The following is a 17,638-nucleotide window of genomic DNA, read 5'->3' as shown; positions in this document are numbered from 1 at the left end:
ACTTCTAATCCAGCTCCCTGTTACTGGCCTGGGAAAAGCAGCTGAAGATAGTTCAAGTGCATGGGCCCCTGCCACTCCAGTGGAGCTCTTGGCTCCTGGCTTCTGCCTGCTTCCATCAACACCGGATGTTGCAGCATCTGAGAGTAAACCAGTGGATGGAATACACTTCTCCTTCCTTCCCTCTTTCTCTCCTTCTTCTCTTCCTCAGTAACTCCAGTTTTCAAAATAAATAAGCAAATCTTTGTTTAAATAGGAAATTTGAATATTTTCATTGCAGTTCCTAATAAAGCATTGCCAATACAGCCCATCCAGAAATTAAACTTTCAGCATTGTATTATCTTGTCATTCAGATTTTCATTATAGAGAAACTGAAAAATCAGACCTCAGCTCAAGAAATGACCCTGTTGATAGAACATATGGCAAGAGCTTCCCAAAATGTGCAAATGTCCCTACAAATGCTTTCTTCTCTGGAAATTGGAAAATCTTGCTAATAAGAGCATTCTAAAACAAAATGTTGCTGCTAACTAGTACCTTAGAAATCCAGAAATGATTCATGCCTTTCCAGCAGTTAAAATTCATCTTAATAATTTGAAGGTCACTGGCTTCAGCAGGGTGCCAGCACATAAAGGGGTTTTAAACACGCAGTTGAAACCCATTGGGAATAACCCGACCTTGTTGGCATATTTTATTTATACAGTGATTACCTCCAAAGGCAATCCATTGGTCTTTTGACAATAATGAAACCCCTACTTTACTGACTTCATTGTGGCCCAAATGAAGAGAGTTCTTTTTATGTTAGGAAATAAAATGTTCCCATCGCCATACCACTCCCTAAACGCTAAGAGTACGATTTAGATAAAAAATCTATTTGCTGAGCCCTCCCTCAGGAACTACTGTCTTGATACTGTTCTATTTCCTGATTGCTGTGCCTTCCAGAATTGACCCAGAATCAACTCCAGGTGGCTTGTGGGAACCTGAGAGAGCAGACTGTAGACAGGCTGAGTTCCTCAAATGGAGCTCTGTGCACTGGGCCTTCACAAGGCCTGCTAACGGCTCTGTTGAGATGACCGGGATTAGGGAGACAGGCTGAGTGGGTGACTAAGCACTGAGCAGCACTAACTTAAGCAGGGACTGGGATGGTAGGGCTTGGCACCTGCTCCCTGCCCTCCATCAGATTCAGTTGGAATTGGAGATAGGCTTCAGAAACCAGCCAAGAGCTACGTGAATGTCGCAGAGATTCATGAGTTAACTGGAATGCATGACTTAACTGGAATTTTTAGTGTACAACTCTCAGAGCAAGCACAGAGCAATCTTTTCTTAAAATAGACCATAAGCTGGGCAATTCCAGTGCCTACACATCTTGGCGAGGAGGTATTCAAACACAGTGTTTACCTGGCATCACCAAGGTGATGGTCTACCAGTTCCGCTTTTCTAGTTAACTGAGGTTTAAGGTCGAAGATAAAGCACATAATGTAGCCTCCAAAAGCTTTAAGTATTAGTGATCTCCCTATAATAATTCTGAGGACTCAAGACAACCTGAGGCCCACCCATAGATGTGGGGAATACTTTTTCTTTGTGCTCAACCACGCTGGTGTTTGGTTTTGGTAGTGCTGCAGTACTGTACCTGGTTGGGCACTTTGCTTGTAGAAGCTGCTGTCATCAGTATATCCGCTTGTAAGAATCTGCACTGGGTACTGACAAACAAAAGACTAATTTCTAGCTTCAACGCAGCACCAAGGCAGCAGATGAATCTAAATAAAAGGCCTCATTTGCAAAGGTGAATTGTAAACTAATACAAGTTAAAATGGGGCACAGGGAGGTATTTGATGTGGTGGTGAAGTCATCCAGTGGTACGTCTACAGTCTGTGATGGAGTCAGTGCCGGGGCTCAAGGCATGGCTGTGTTCTCAGTTGCAGCCTTGTGCTATGCTTACCCTGGGAGGTGCCAGATGACGCCTCATGTTCTTGACTTCCACGTAGGGGACCCCAATTGAGTTCCTGGCCTGACTTAAGCCTTGCTGTTGGAGGTGTGTAGGGAGAGGGCTAGCGGAGAAGCCGTCATTTGTTCATGCTGTGTTCTCATTCTCTCTCCTTCTGCACTGCCCTCTTCCTCCCTCCTTCCCTCTCAGATAAAACACGTGAAAAACTAGAATGTTGGAACTAAGCATAGATAATCATTCAATAGCAATTAGCCCACCTTTTATGTACTGTTTTAATTAGATCAAATATTTCATAATAGTTGGACTTAGGGAGAACAGTAGTGGTCTGTTTTTTTGCCTAATTTAAAGCTTTGGCATGTGAAAATTCCCCAAACAAAAATATTGGCACAACATTTTTAAAAGATTTATTTTTATTAGAAAGGCAGATACACAAAGAGGAGGAGAGACAGGAAGGAAGATCTTCTGTCCGATGATTTACTCCCCAAGTGACCGCAACGGCCAGAGCTGAGCCAGTCCAAAGCCAGGAGCCACTTCTGGATCTGCTGCACAGGTGCAGGTCCCAAGGCTTTGGGCCATCCTCGACTGCTTTCCCAGGCCACAAGCAGGGAGCTGGATGGGAAGCGGGGCCGCCGGGATTAGAACTGGTACCCATATGGGATCCTGGTGCGTTCAAGGCGAAGACCTTGGTCGTTAGGCCACCATGCTGGGCCCAATACAGCATGTTAAAGTAATATTTTATCATGTTAACCAGGGTAAATTTTTGGTTACTTCCTGTGTTTATCAAAACCATGGTGTTTTGAGTATGAAGACAAGCAATATGGCAGAGAACATCATGGTATAGACTTTGGGTTCAGTAAACCCAGGTTCAAATCTCAGCTCATCACCTTGAAATAGGTGCCTGTTTCCTAATGGGTGTTGTAAGACTAATTAAGCTCCTTTCACTTAATTCAAATAAGATAAATGTATGAAACACAGCACAGTCTCTGGCAAATGTCAGGACTTAACAAATAGAGGTCTTGTTTGACTAGACCAACTGGCATGATACTATTAGTACTTTGATGCTGGCATACTTCTCCCATTACCTCCACCACACAAATGATATATATGCTCACCAAAATCACCATATCCATCCTATTGTAGCATTTTTAATCATTTTCAGAAAAACATTTACTATTTACATAAAAGGCAAGTTGATGGGGGTTGGGTCAGGAGAGAGAGAGAGAGAGAGAAAGAGATCTTCCATCTGTGATTTCGTTTCCATTAGCACAAAAACCTGGGCTGTTTGCAGCTCAGTTCACAGTAGTGAAGATGTGAGACCACCAAGATAGCCATCAATTGATAAATACATAAAGTGTGGAATGTATACATATATGTTATGAAATACTACTCATCTGTGAAAAAATAAATAAATAAAATAAAATCCTGTCTTTTGCACTAGAATGGATGCAACAAGAAACCATTATTTGTGAAATAAGCCAGTTCCAAAAGGACAACTATCATGTTTTTTTTCTGGCCTATGGTGATAAATATGGAATACAGCAAAGGTGTAACAAGGAAATGGACACCTTCTGGTTTGATTATTCTTTTTAGCCCCCGCTCTACTCCTGAGGAACAGTGCTGTTTCTGCTTCTTGGGCTTTATGGCTAGTGGCGTATTAAGTCTGTGGCTATACTGTAAATTGAAAGACTGGTTTTGTAAAAATTAAAGATTTTTTTCTTTATAAAAGAAAGAGACTCGAAGGTAAGTTAAAGGGAGGGATGGAAGTACAGGTACTTCTTAGAATCATAACTATAAAATACCTATAATATGAAATCTGTTGTCTTTATACTAACACACTTTAATAAAGACAGATTGGGTTAGGCCCCAAGCCATGAACTTAATCTGTGTCTCCCACATGGGTGGCAGGGACTGAAGTGGCAGCCATCAGTGCTGCCTTCCCAGGCACATTAGCAGAAGACTGACTCAGAAGCAGAGTAGCCGGCCCTTGAACTGACACCTTGCAGTCGTGAAGAAAAGTATTTTAACTCCCTATGCCACAACAGCTGCCCCAAACGTTTGTACTCTGCAGGATGTTGTTACTAGATCCCTCTCTTGCCATCACTTCTTTACACTCCTCTCTTCCAAAGAATGAATACCTCTCAGAAGATGTAGTCTCCCTAAGACCTCACTGCATCCTAGGTGGTTTTCCATTCTCTCTCAGAGCTCCCTCGGGCAAGCAGCATCCCCTGAGGTACAGTAGACTTGGGTGAAACCAAACTTGTTTGCTCCATAGTGAGAGAAGTGTGACGACAGAAACTCTTTCAATAACAAGTTAATACATGTAATGTCCTTGGAATATTCTGTGCAATCTTTAATGAAACTCAGGTTCAGATGGGAATTGATAATAATGTCTTGTACTAGATAGTATTTTTCTGGACCAAACCTGAGCAGGTCATATCTAGGATACTCTCCTAATTGCCTCACCTTCTGCCAGTGTCATTAATTTTACAATCCTTTGGCTCATGTTAGGAGAATTTTATGCAAATTGGAGAGACTAGTGAGTCATTCATTTCCTTGATTATCATACTGAGATCTGTGAAATTTTTGCAGCTCCAGCAATGGGGGGTGGCAGGTGGTCTGAATGCTGAGTGTGTGTGACATTAGCTTGGGGACTTGGCAAGAAAAGAACAATAAATTGTTAACCTGAAAGCACTTATTTTAGTGATCTAAGGTGGGCTGTGGCCTTTAAAGTGCCATGATTTTTTACCTTAGAATCAGGTGATCTGGAAAAATGTGTGACGCAGTAGAACAGCCCTGCGGCTGATATGTTTACTCACTCTGAGTTACCACCCACATCCTTTGTCATGACACCATTTTTGGGGAAGCTAAGAATTCTTAAGTGTCGTGGAATAAATGTCGTGCTCACTCCATTCTACTATTAACGATATCACTGTGCTTTTGAAAGCAGTGTTAACCTTTTCCTGGGTAAATAAGAGAACTGCTATTTTGTGTATACACGGCTGCTGGTGGGGTTATTTCCCATGACACTACTTGTCTTTTCCTCTTCACCAAAGATGAGTTTATCCTTGCACTTCTCTCACAAAGACACTCAACTGTGTGTGTGTGTGTGTGTGTATGCACATACATTAATAATATATATAGACTCTTTGTTCAACATACCTCAAAATCATTTCACTGCCATCGGGGCGTTATTACGGAATTTGCTTACTTCTGAACATTTTAAGTGAATTGATCAGAAAATTTTGGAAATTTTCCTTGAACCGTGCATTCTGCTAAATATTCTGGGGAAACATTTTGGCTCCGCTTACTTTGTTAATGCTGGTTACATCGTGGGAGCTATAGATTTCTTGGGCATACAAAATGATTGCATATTCATGAACATCTTCGATCCTGCAATATTTGTAAATAACTTGGCAATTTTTTTTCTTAAGGTTGCCTGTTAAAATGATTAGGGTTTTACTTGTTCACACAGAGAAAAAATTAGTGCTTACAGGGTACCACCTACTTGATAAGCAACATTTCTATGCTAATCATTTTGGGTTATGAACATATAAGTCACCTTCCTTAAAGTATAAGAGATGCTATTTTCCGCTTAAGAATGATTCAAGTTTGAAAATGTCAATAGATGCAAAAAGCCACCCTGGAGCTTTGCTCTCTCGAAAGCAAGTAGAGAAGGAATGACATAGTCAATGTTAACTGTCACCAGATGAAGAGAAATCAGATTGTCAGGCCTGGATCTATAAAATTCTTGCCAAAGTAGGACCTCATTTACACATACAGATCTTCATACCCTTTGCTAAGAAAAGCATCTGTGGCAGTTTAGATGTTTGTGCGTTTGCCAAAGATCTTTCACTCTGAATAAAGTAAATGTCATGTCTGTTGTTTATCTCAAATTCAGCAGAGTATTTTTAAAAGGAAATATTTGCGGGGGAGGGTCGAGGGAGGAAGGAGGAAGGAGGTTGGGGAGCCCCAGTTGGTTGGATGTTGCTGTTGAATAGCACAACTCAAGTATCGGACTATACCTGCATCAATATAGTTACAACACACTGTCTTGCTCTTGAACTGGAAATATCCTTTGGAAGTGACAGTACAATAAATTGGAATGTGGAGTCTTCCTGAATCTATACCTCGTCTGTAAACATCAAAAACAGTCCAGTAATTCAGTCTGATTATTTGGTGTACAGCTGTCAAACTAAAATTCTGAACCATTGAAGGGACTTGCCATTGAACATGTTGTCTATAATTAAGATTTCTCAGTAGGTTGGAAGTGAATTTAGTTGGTCCAAGTCTATGTTTGATCCCATTGAAAACGACAGATAGAAAATGGAAACAGAAACCCAGACTGTGAGAAGCTTTATTAGCGGATATGTATCCTTGGTGCATTGACCTTTCCAGGACAGCAAAACATGATGCAGTTGTTTTATTATGTTAATGACCTTGAGCATAAAAATGTGAAAGGATTTGTGTTTGTACCTTTACGTAAAAATAAGGAGGTCTTTGAAAGGCAGAGTAGCAGGGGCAGCAAAAGACAGATACCTTCCTGCTGCTGGTCACAGCCGCCCTGATTTGCTGCTGCAGCCAGGGGAAAGCCCAGAGTCTGGAACTCTAGCTGAGTCACAGGGTAGCAGCAGTTCAGGGACCTGGGTCATTATCCACTGCTCTCTGAGGTGAGTAGAATCTGAACCACGGCAGCTGCTGCTCCAATAAGGGAAGCTGGCATCACAAGCAACAGCTCTATGCAGGTGCCACGACACTGCGCTTCCCACCCCCTTGACCACCGTCATGCACCTTCTTTGGTAACCACTAACCTGGCAGGTAGGCAGGCATCTCAAGTTCTCAGGAGAGCCTAATGTGAAACAAATCTGGAGGCTCTAATTCAAGGACATGTATTTTAGGTGGTCCAGTTCTGGAATTGTCTCCAATGTGTGTTCCACTGTATCAGTGTCATGTATTGTATGGAAGCATTCCTTGTGACTTTGAATACCATTTTATTCCCCCAGATGACATGGAAGCCATTCCTGTCAAACAGTTTGTGAAACACGTTGGTGAGCTCTATTCTAATAACCAGCATGGGTTCTCCGAGGATTTTGAGGTATGTTTGAAAACCAGAAGGTCTACATCACCGGCTCTTATGCACCTTTTTCTGTTCTAAGCCAAACAAACAGTATATCTGAAAAGTGGAGACTTTTGTTCTTTCCAGTGATAGCCTTTGCAGACATTCTTTTTTCTGTAAAATTAGGCGGAGGGGAGTTGAGTGCCCTTGCCCTGAGCACCAGCTGGGAGCAAGCTCTAGTTGGGCCTGCGTTTCAGGTTCATGCTACCTCTTCATTCTAACTGGGAACATCAGTCATAACAGAGATCACTGATTCTGCATGGTTTCTACAACACACATCATGTCCTGGAAGCAGCGGACTTGGCACCCAAGGATGCTGGCTCCAGGAGAGAACTTTGGAATCCTTGGGCCAATTACCTCCTCTCTGATGCCCGCTTCCCCCACTTTGCCAAAGGGTGCGAATATCACCGCATCCTAAAGTTACTGGAAAACAAGAAATATTCAGCATGTATGAAAGTGCTGAGTTAATGATTAAAAGTGGTGCTATCCATGGTTGTTGCTGTTTCCATGATTATTAATCACTCAGGGAAAAGACGTGGGTTAAGACAGGCTTCTGATTTTAAGAACTGGTGTGTCGGAAACAAGGTGGAGAGCAGCAGGCACCACCCTGCCAGCTCTGGGTTCTGTGCCAGTTCAGCAGTGACAGGGCGTCAATGAGGAGCTATTAAACAGACTGCCCTTTTCCTCACCGAGGCGCATCTCTGGCAGCCAGCACTGTGCTGCCGAGGCCAAGTTTTCATGGCAGCTCAGCTGTCTTCTAGCTCTGTGGGTAAGTCAGCTGCTTCCTCTGTCTCATTTCTACTTCAAAAATGGAAAGGAGGATGGTGATGATGGCTGACCTACTCACCTCTTGCCATTGCATTGGTTGTGGGGCTCAGGTGGAATGCCAGGCAGTGAGCACGCGGGAACCACCCAGGGGCCCTGCAGCTCATCTTGTGTATGAAAGGAGAAATCCAGAGAGGACATAAAGGCCTGCCTCTGTGCTGATGTGGGGTCCCCAAAGACTATCAGAATGCAACCCTATATAGACAACCCATTTTAAATTAGGTTGCCCACTAGGTTATTTTCTGTTAGTTATTATTTTGTTTTTGTTTTTGTTTTTTTACGAAGATGGTGGAGAGAAAGAACCCTTCACTTGGACTCTGCCAAGTTGTATGCTTTACACAACAAAAGCCAGTCAAGTATCTAATGCTTCTGTTAGATGCACACCCCCAAAAGGTAGCTAGCCAGTGACAGAGAACATGGTTGAAGTCAAACATTTTGTATTCATGAGGACAACAAATGTGCATGGTGTTAAAGTGATTTAGTTCAATTGACTGTTGGCCGGATGGCTGAGCAAGAATATTGAGGCATTTAACAATGTTGATGGTATGCAGGACAAACATTTATCCTCCAGAGAACAGAATTTGATCAGGATGATCAAATGCAACTCGGGTTTCTCAATTATGTATGATTTGAGACCCCAGTGCTATTCATCACAGCTGGTTTTGACACCATTTAATTATTCAAAATAATCAGTTACACCTCTGTAAACTTGATCTGACTTAAAATGGACTTTTCTGCCTCGAAATCACGTCTGTTAACAAATCCCGAGCATCTGTACACTGTTGTTAAAACTGTGGCTGAAATCTTCAATCCCCTACGTTGGGCTGTATGGGGAGAGTACTGCTAGCTGCCAGTGACAGAAGTAGAATGAGGAGGGTGGGCAGGGAATGGCCTTTATTCTGTTGTCATCTCACAGTCTTTCCTGACTCGCAAGATTTACAAATCAAAGCTATTCAGATTAGGAAGAATATTCTTTCCTAAAAAGAACAGTGAAGTGGCAACAGAAAGGGGGAGAGTTACACAGTCCCAGTGCTCACCAGTAGACTGTCACTTTCTAATTTAGCAAAAATTCGAAGTATTTTTAAACAGTTGTACTACTCCTTTTTGGTAACTGCTAAAAGGCGGCACTGGTAACAGGCTACATAAGAAAGTAGTTCAGCTGTTTTATAAACACACAGTAACAGCCTATATAAGGAAGGATAGAAAAAAATTTTTCTGCAATTTAAAACAACTTGCATTATGGTTAAGAGAGGAATTATCTCAGTGCCCGATTTCCAGATGCATTTGTGTGAATCCTCGTGGCCGGCATCTAGTTAGCACTGCTTCCTCAGAACCACTGCAAGAGACAGGTGCTGTTCTGTTGTCCCCATTTACAGGTAAGGGCAGCGAAGCATTAGTTGGCTGCGTTTTGAAATGGCAACAGCGCAGTGCAATCCCAGGGCTGTCGATTCCCCTCACTTGATGAATCACGGTGCTACCCAGACTCTCAGTCGTGCCCTGACATGAGCTGAGCTGATGTCACCAAGAGAAATAAGCTAGATTTCCAGGGATGGTCTGAGAGTGATCCAGAAACAGTGACTTGGCATAACAGGGTGGGGAAAAATGGGAAGGAGGGTGGGATCCACCCACTAGTGAGCAGTAGTTGGCCATGGCATGGTCATTGATGTCCCAGGGCCTCTCTGAAGGCCAAGAATTAGACATGGAACTGTCTTATCCAGTAGCAAAGATCAGATTGCATGGAATTATATTGGATAACCGCTATTTGGCTATCAAGCAGTTCATATGACAGTGCCATTCCCTACATATGATAAGGCACAAAAATGGACTTGACACAGTCCTAGATCTCAATGAACACAGTCGGTGAGGAGACTAGAGTGTCCACAGCTACGTTAGAAAATAGGCAGAATGAAAGCAATGCCCTACTCTGGTATCAAGTTCAGAAGCTAGAGCAAGTTCAAGTCTAGAGCAGCAAGATGGCTGTGCATTTTGGTTGGGCATCTCAAAGTTCCGTTTGCTTCGTCTTACTTAAAAATCTTGGGCGTGAAAAATGTTCTGGTGACTGTCATCATTTCAGAACCCTGCTGCTTGGGTCGAATGATATAAATAATCGATTGGTTATTTGGAGGCTCTGTCTGGAGGTAAGGTTGAAAGATAGCTTTTTTGTCCTTGACAGATACGTGGCAGTAACTGTAAGAAGCTGGTGACATCAGACCCTAGCAGATGTTGCAGTCATGCAAAGTAACATCCGTCCTTGACTCGGGCTAATGTTTGTTGTCCCCGTCTCCCTGCCTCCCTGAGCTGTCCTTCCCAGGGTGTGACCTCCCAGAAGAGTGGTGACGGATTAACAGCCTGTCCCCCAGCCATCACAGTCACAGTGCACAAAACTGGCCAAGATGCAGCGGGGCGCATGCTCTTGGTAAAGGTGGAGAGATCCAGAACTGTGGGTCAGCGGAATGAACAGCCAGGGCTTAGGAGAATGTGATTTCTAAAGGCTGAATGCCCAGATGAGGCCAGAGGTCCACAGGCACTTCACGAGAGCCTTTGGGGGATAGCCCTATTATAGTTAACCAGCTGAGTAAAATTTGGGCTGGTTGTTCATCTGAAATCAAGAGAACAGAGCTTCATCCAGCTGAGCCCATGCTCTTGAGGGACCAGTGGCCACAAGCACTTGATGTAATTAATGGAGACTTGCAGGGTTGCAAATGACATAAAATGCAGGCTTCTTTGCAGTGAACTTCAAGGCTCCACAAATACCAGTGCGTGCAAGAGGGTAGGACAGGGCCCTGTGGGGCTTCCTGCGACTCAGTCCTAAGATATGAGCTTATATCTTTTACCATATAGAAAAGTAAAATCCTTAGGCAGAAAGCTAGTCATTTAAATTAAGATTTTGATGAAGAGTGAGAAAAAGGAGAGAGCTAAAATGCAAAACGGTCATACAAAGTAATTTCTACATTCTAAGCCAGTTGCAGAATGACAGGTGCTGGGTTGTGTTTTCCAAGATGGGTGTCTCTCCTGGAGGGAAGAAGGACTCAGGGAAAGGGAGACGCAGACAGAAACAGGCCTTCCTGGCAAGGCTAATGACAAAAGCCAAGAGCGGGAGACCGTGTGGTATTACCAAAGAGCACAGAATCCAGTCCTGCTGGAGACTGGGGAAGAAGCTTGCAGAAGGTGGGAAGGGCACCTGGAATGTCTGTCTAGGGAAGCTGGAAATTACACAGAAACTTTTGTGAAAGGAAATAACAAAATGAACCCGACACTTGGAAAAGTCAGTGCACAGTCCTTTCTGGCCTCAGTAGAAGCAAGATGATGCAGGGAAACTCATAGGGAACCAGCCAGTGTGTCTGACCCTGTACCAGTGCCAGGCTGCCGTCATGACCCAAGCCAGTTCGTCCTTGGTTAGAACAGCCCTCTTTGCTCAAGACACAGGCTTCCCGAACACTGACAGTAAAAGTGACATGCAAAAAACTCATTTTGCCACTTGGCTACTGGTTCTAAAACACCTTCATCGTCTCTTGCTTTGTGAAAGATTTCTGAGTCATCTGAAAGATTTCTGCATAGTCTTTGTTGTTGATGATGGTGATTTTTTTTTTTTAACTGAGCTGAGCCCTGGGACAGAACAGTGCTTCAGCTGCTATTCATGCTGCTCCCAGCAAGGACCGCATGCAGCCTGTCTAATCTCCGTAGAGTTTTGCAGGTCAGCATGTGCTATTATTTCTGTTTATTCACTTAAAAAAAATTTATTATTATTTGAAAGGCAAATTTACAGAGATACAGAGTGCTCTTACATTAGCTGCTTCATTCTCCAAGTGGTCACAACAGAGCTGAGCTGCTCCAAAGCTGGGAGCCTGGAGCATCTTCTTGGTCTCCCACGTGGGTGCAGGGGTCCAAGGACTTAAATTGCTTTTCCCTGGCAAATTAGTGGCAGCTTGATCAGAAGTGAAATAGTCAGGACTCGGACCAGTGCCCGTATGGGATACTGCCACGGCAAACACAGGCTTAACTTGCTAAGCCACAACATCAGCCTCTTGTTTGTCCATCTTTTTGATCTGCACTTCATTTTAAACCTGCTTTCCACAGGCCCTATTCTGGAGTTAATTACTGGTTAATAGTCATAAACCTCAGATTCTCAAAAAGAATGTTCTAATACAGATAAGTTTGAGTCCTGAACTGTTAACCGGAGTACAGAATAAGTAAGTTGACTATACACATACCATCAGCCAGTGTCACGTTGGAGGGATTTGACACCTATTCAAGTCACAGTAAGTTTGAAATGCCAGTTCTGACGGAGGACTCCAGGATCAGATGTTATCAGCATCTCAGTGAGCCCACACAGCACTGCGAGGAGTTACAGATGACATTATTACCCACAAGACACGATCACAGGGCCCTTAGGCAAACCCCATGGATTCTCAGAAAATCAGACTTAATGTTATTTATGACATTTCTTTGTTCTCTGTCATTCCCATAATTGGAAAAGGGAAGTAGAGGCAATGGGTGAGACCAAGAGCTTCTGATAACAAAGGGTGTGATTGACCGTGTTGAACGCCTGCCTGCTTTAGCCAGTGCAGGCAGCTGCTCCCAGGCAGTCATGGTCTATAGCACTGTATGACAATAGAGCCACAGCCTCGGTGCGTAGCCCGCGGGATGCACTTCATACCACGGGGGCGGGAGGGGGGGGCAGTGACACACTAAGGAACTCCAGTGGAGGGTCTCTCAGGATAAGTTTGCCTGAATAACCCAGCCCTCTTCAAGCCCAGAAACAAAAGGGTGGGATTTGTAAACCGAGCACATGGATGGCATCCAGAACACCAATCTGTGTTCCAACGTCTGTGCCCCTTGAAACTGGTCGAGCAGTGTGCCCGGCAAGGGCCCGTATTCCAGGTCGGGCTCGCCCCCTTTCTGTCCCCCTAGATGTGGACGTGGCGTGCTGACTCTTCATGATCTCATTTTGGAGAAAAGGGCCAAAGAGAGCCTTCAGGCTGCTGAGACCAGTGTTTGCCGAGCAGATTATGAACTATTTGAGACCAGAAGAGAGCAGAGCCTGTTAGATCTGCTTAAGATACTGGGAAGAGCTGCCGCGTAAGGCATACTCTCCCCAAGACACAAGTAATGCTTGTGAGTGTAATTTTTTTTTATGGACAGCTGGGAGGGAGTACAATTACGAAAAATGTTAATATTTACCTTCCAAGAATGCAGACTCAGCAAATATGAATTCTTTGAACAAAAAGTAATTCTTTGTTTCTATACCTTAAGTTCTTTGATTACAATAAATTTCCCTTTGACAAGAAGGGGGCACTTCTCACTGGGAAGTACTCTGTGAATATGAAAGACAACTAGTTCCCTGTTTTTGTGAAGACTAATGTAAATGTTGTGGAAAACATCCATAATTGCTATGCAACTCTTTTGTGAGAACAAAGTCTTCAGGCTTCTAAACTGTTACATCTGTTATATGTAAAACATTTCTCCTGATAATTTTGTGCTACTTTGCGCCTGTTCTTTGTGGCAGCTGTGCCCTGCTAATGACTTCCCTTATTAGTTTTCTCCAGTAGTTTGTTGGGTTAGAAGCATAACAGTGCAGAAAATTTTGACTTTTCTTTTTTTTTTTTTTAAAGATTTATTCATTTGATTACAGCCAGATATACACAGAGGAGGAGAGAGAGAGAGGAGGATCTTCCGTCCGATGATTCACTCCCCAAGTGAGCCGTAACAGGCCGGTGCTGCGCCGATCCAAAGCCGGGAACCTGGAACCTCTTCCGGGTCTCCCACGCGGGCGCAGGGTCCCAATGCATTGGGCCGTCCTCGACTGCTTTCCCAGGCCACAAGCAGGGAGCTGGATGGGAAGTGGAGCTGCTGGGAGTAGAACCGGCGCCCATATGGGATCTCGCGGCTTTCAAGGCTAGGATTTTTGCCACTAGGCCACGCTGCCGGGCCCGAAAATTTTGACTTTTCAGCAAGCTTGTTCTGAGCTCATAGATGGCGTTTATATCCATCGCCAGGGTAGTGAAGACGGTCACTTGCTGTCACTACTGTTTTGCTGAAGGAGGATACTTCTGTTTTTCGGTTAGTTGTCAACAATTTTATTTGAAAGGCAGAGTTAGACAGAGGGAGAGACCGAGTAATCTGTCTACAGGTTCATTATCCAAATGACCCAGTCATTGTTGTACTGATTGAAGGCAAGGATCCCCAATGGGTGGCAGGTCCCTAACACCCATACCGTCTTGCTTTGCTTTCCCAGGCACAGTACCAGTGGGAAACACAGTAACAATGGGATGGATCTTAAGTAGAACAGCCGGGACTCAGACCAACACTCTGATATGGGATACCAATGTCTGAGTTGGCAGCTTCACCTGATATGCTACAACACCAGCCCCAGAGAAGCATACTTTTTAATAAAATTAGCATTCACAAATACTTTGTCAGAGCCATAATTGTCTGATCTACACACTGAAAATTTGAGCTATATGCAAGGGAGTTCAAAAAGTTTGTGGAAAAATGTGATTGAAAATGGGCTTTTTCCCCCTCTGTGGTTCTGTTTAAAACATTTTTCTTTTTAAAAAGTGGGTTTTTTAATGCAGAAAGTTATTGAAATCTGCATTTTTTAAGGATTTATTTTGGTTTTGTTGGAAAGCAGAGTTACTGAAAGAGAGAGAAGGTTCTCTTCCCCAGATGGCTGCAATGGCCAGAGCTGAGCCTATCCAAAGCCAGGAGCCAGGCACTCGGTCTCCCACATGGGTGCAGGGTTCCAAGGACCTGGGCCATCCTCTGCTGCCCTCCAAGGCCATAAGCAGAGGGCTGGCTTGGAAGGGAGCAGCCAGGATCCAAGCCACTGTGTTCATAAGACGCCGGTGCCCAGGTAGAGCTCTGCCCTAGCACGCCTGTGGTGCCGTCTCCAAAAGCTTCGCAGTTTTGTCATAATATACCGTATTCCACGAAGACGCTTCCTGTTGACATCGTAGCAAGATTGTATGACAGTGTCACTTCAGGACTCAGTCTTTATAGCCAGTCTGCAGGCTCACGGTTATAAAAGAATGCTATGCGTCTAAGTGTGTTATAAATCAGAAGTCATATTTCTTGGAATTTCTCACTATATTAAAACTCAAGCAAGAGCCCAGTGGTGTGGCCTAGTGGCTAAAGTCCTTGCCTTGAATGCCCCGGGATCCCATATGGGCACCGGTTCTAATCCCGGCAGCTCCACTTCCCATCCAGCTCCCTCCTTGTGGCCTGGGAAAGCAGTCGAGGACGGCCCAAAGCCTTGGGACCCTGCACCCACGTGGGAGACCTGGAAGAAGTTCCTGGTTCCCGGCTTCGGATCGGTGCAGCACCGGCCGTTTCGGCTCCCTTGGGGAGTGACTCATTGGACAGAAAATCTGTCTCTCCTCCTCTCTGTATATCTGACTTTGTAATAAAAATAAATAAATCTTTTAAAAAAAAACTCAAGCAAGCTATCTTCTGCTGTCTTGAGCTCCCCTGCCTCTGTCCTCATGCCCCCATCACTGGTTTTTTAAATCTCTTTTCTACTGATGACATTTGATAGATGTTACCTTCTTTTTTTCTTACCCATGGATGGTGACATTCAAAAAGAGGTCTCTCTTTGCATCCTAATGCTTACTTGAAAATCCTAAATGAAGCAGATGACATATTAGTAAACAATGAAATATATATTCCTTGTTCGCATTTTCATATGTTTATTAATATTTCAGAAATGATGTTGTTGGGTTTGGGAAGGAAATGATGACTTTGGGGGTGAGGAGAGACCGGGGACCGTGGATGTGCTCAGTGCCTCTGTGTCGGGTGTGTTTGAAATCTTGCTGTTTGTGTTCCTCTGCAGGAAGTGCAGCGCTGTACGGCCGACATGAACATCACTGCGGAACATTCCAACCATCCGGATAACAAGCACAAAAACCGCTACATCAACATTTTAGCATGTGAGTAATACATGTTAAACTGTCTTCAACTGTGAGGAAACTCCATTTTTATATTAGGTAGAAGGTAAAGGCCAAGAAATGAGTGCCAGGTGCCTGGAGAGGGAGGTGCACGGAAGCTAACCTTTCATTAGACCGTCTTCCATACTAACAAGAGAGGACATCGAGTGTCCCTTAGTCTCTCACTGGCTGTCAGTATCTGACAGTTCAAGAAAGTGACTGGGAGAAAATGTTCTGAGTGTCCCTGTTTTCACATAATGTCACATCAGATGTTGGGAGCCAGAGTTTGAATTTCACTTGGCTTTCTTGGCACTGTTCTTAACCAGCAAAATCCAAGTCTTTTTAATACAAATTGAAATATTGGAAATTGAATCAACTAAGCTGAATTCAGAGAACTAAGGCTGTGTCCATGGGTCTTACGTGATGAGCCTTCAGTCCTTTTTTGCCCTGTCGAGCTATGGGTCAGGAAAATCCAGGGACTATATTGGCATTCCTTGTGGAGCCCAGAAAGATACCCTGTGAGCCACGAGTCGTGGTATGGCTGGAAGGCCACTTCTAAGGCGGCACTTGAATCACTGGCAGATGATACAGATTGAGGATCTCTAATCTAGGAAAGCAAACACAATGCTCCAAAATGTCGGAACATTCCAGATGACATGCTGTCAGACTGTGGGCGCTCACCGCTAGTAAAGTCTATGCACATTGCCAAAATCTGAAAAACCCTGGAAGCTGAAATATTCCCGGTGCCCAGACTTGGAGATGAGTCTGTTAAGGACACAGATGTTCATGGTCAGTATACACATCAGTAAGATTTATGTCATGGTGCATTTGCTTTGCGCCACTTAAAATGGAAACAATACTATAATGGCATTATAAGATAGCTGTAATAACATGTATATACTGCATAAAATTCATGCTGAAGGAAAGGTACAATTCAGCAGGCATTAGAATATTTTCTAGTACATGGTACAGTTATTACCACATTCTAGTATTGGAACATTTTTTTGGCACCTGAACAAGAGATTTTATCCTATTCATGTCCCCTACAAAGCACCAATAGACATATGCTAAAAATTTCATCTCAATGAAATCATATACTACGTGGCTTTCATGGTTGACTCCTTCACTTAGCATAATGTTTTTAAGTGTCTTCTCTGTTGCACCATGTTCCTTTCCATGGCTGAATAAGTATTCCTTTACATACATAATATCCTGTTGTTGATTCATTCATAACTTGATAGACATCTGGTTTTGATTCTGAAGTTTTGTGTATTATAAACCGTGCTGCTTTGAATATCAGTGTCTAAGGCTTTGTATAGGCGTATTTGCAGTGTTTCCGGGTATACAATATAGGAATACAGTTGCTGGGCTACATGGTAACTTTCGCATTTTGAGGAACTATGAAACTGCCTCCTTAAGTGATTGTAACTTTGCAGCAGCAAAACAGGAACAGTCACCATCTACACTGTACCAATGTTAGGGTTTTTTTTTCTGTTTTTATTGTTTTTTTCTTTAACAACGTCCTAGTAAGTATGGTGACTGTAGTTTTGATTTGCCTTCCTCTGATGGCTAACGGTGCTGACTGTGCTCAGTGGCTATTTGCATATATTTTTGAGAGATGTTTATTTAGATACATTGCCCATTTTCTAAACTGGACCATTTCGATTGCTGGATTGTAAGTGGTCATTATTTATTCTGGATACACATCTCCTGTCAAATATTTAGTATATAGTTTGCAAATATTTTCTCCCATTCTGTATCTTTTTACTGTCTTAATACTATCCTTTAAAGTTCACATTTCAAAATTTTGGTTACACCTCATTTATCTATGTTTCCTCT

General features: G+C 43.4%; 1 protein-coding gene across 3 annotated transcripts in view; it reads left to right on the top strand.

Moving 5' to 3' along the window:
* PTPRG (protein tyrosine phosphatase receptor type G) overlaps positions 1 to 17,638 on the top strand; it is a 698,717-nt gene that overhangs the window by 653,804 nt on the left and 27,275 nt on the right. For all 3 annotated transcript variants that reach the window (XM_058678459.1, XM_058678457.1, XM_058678460.1), the window contains 2 exons: positions 6,940 to 7,031; positions 15,706 to 15,802. In XM_058678459.1, the coding sequence (XP_058534442.1) occupies positions 6,940 to 7,031; positions 15,706 to 15,802 (189 nt within the window). The remainder of the gene's footprint in view (positions 1 to 6,939; positions 7,032 to 15,705; positions 15,803 to 17,638) is intronic.

The sequence above is a fragment of the Ochotona princeps genome, chromosome 21, assembly GCF_030435755.1.
Source record: "Ochotona princeps isolate mOchPri1 chromosome 21, mOchPri1.hap1, whole genome shotgun sequence".
NCBI lineage: Eukaryota > Metazoa > Chordata > Mammalia > Lagomorpha > Ochotonidae > Ochotona > Ochotona princeps.
Note: the sequence above shows the minus strand (reverse complement) of the source record. Positions and strands in the feature narration are given on the sequence as shown.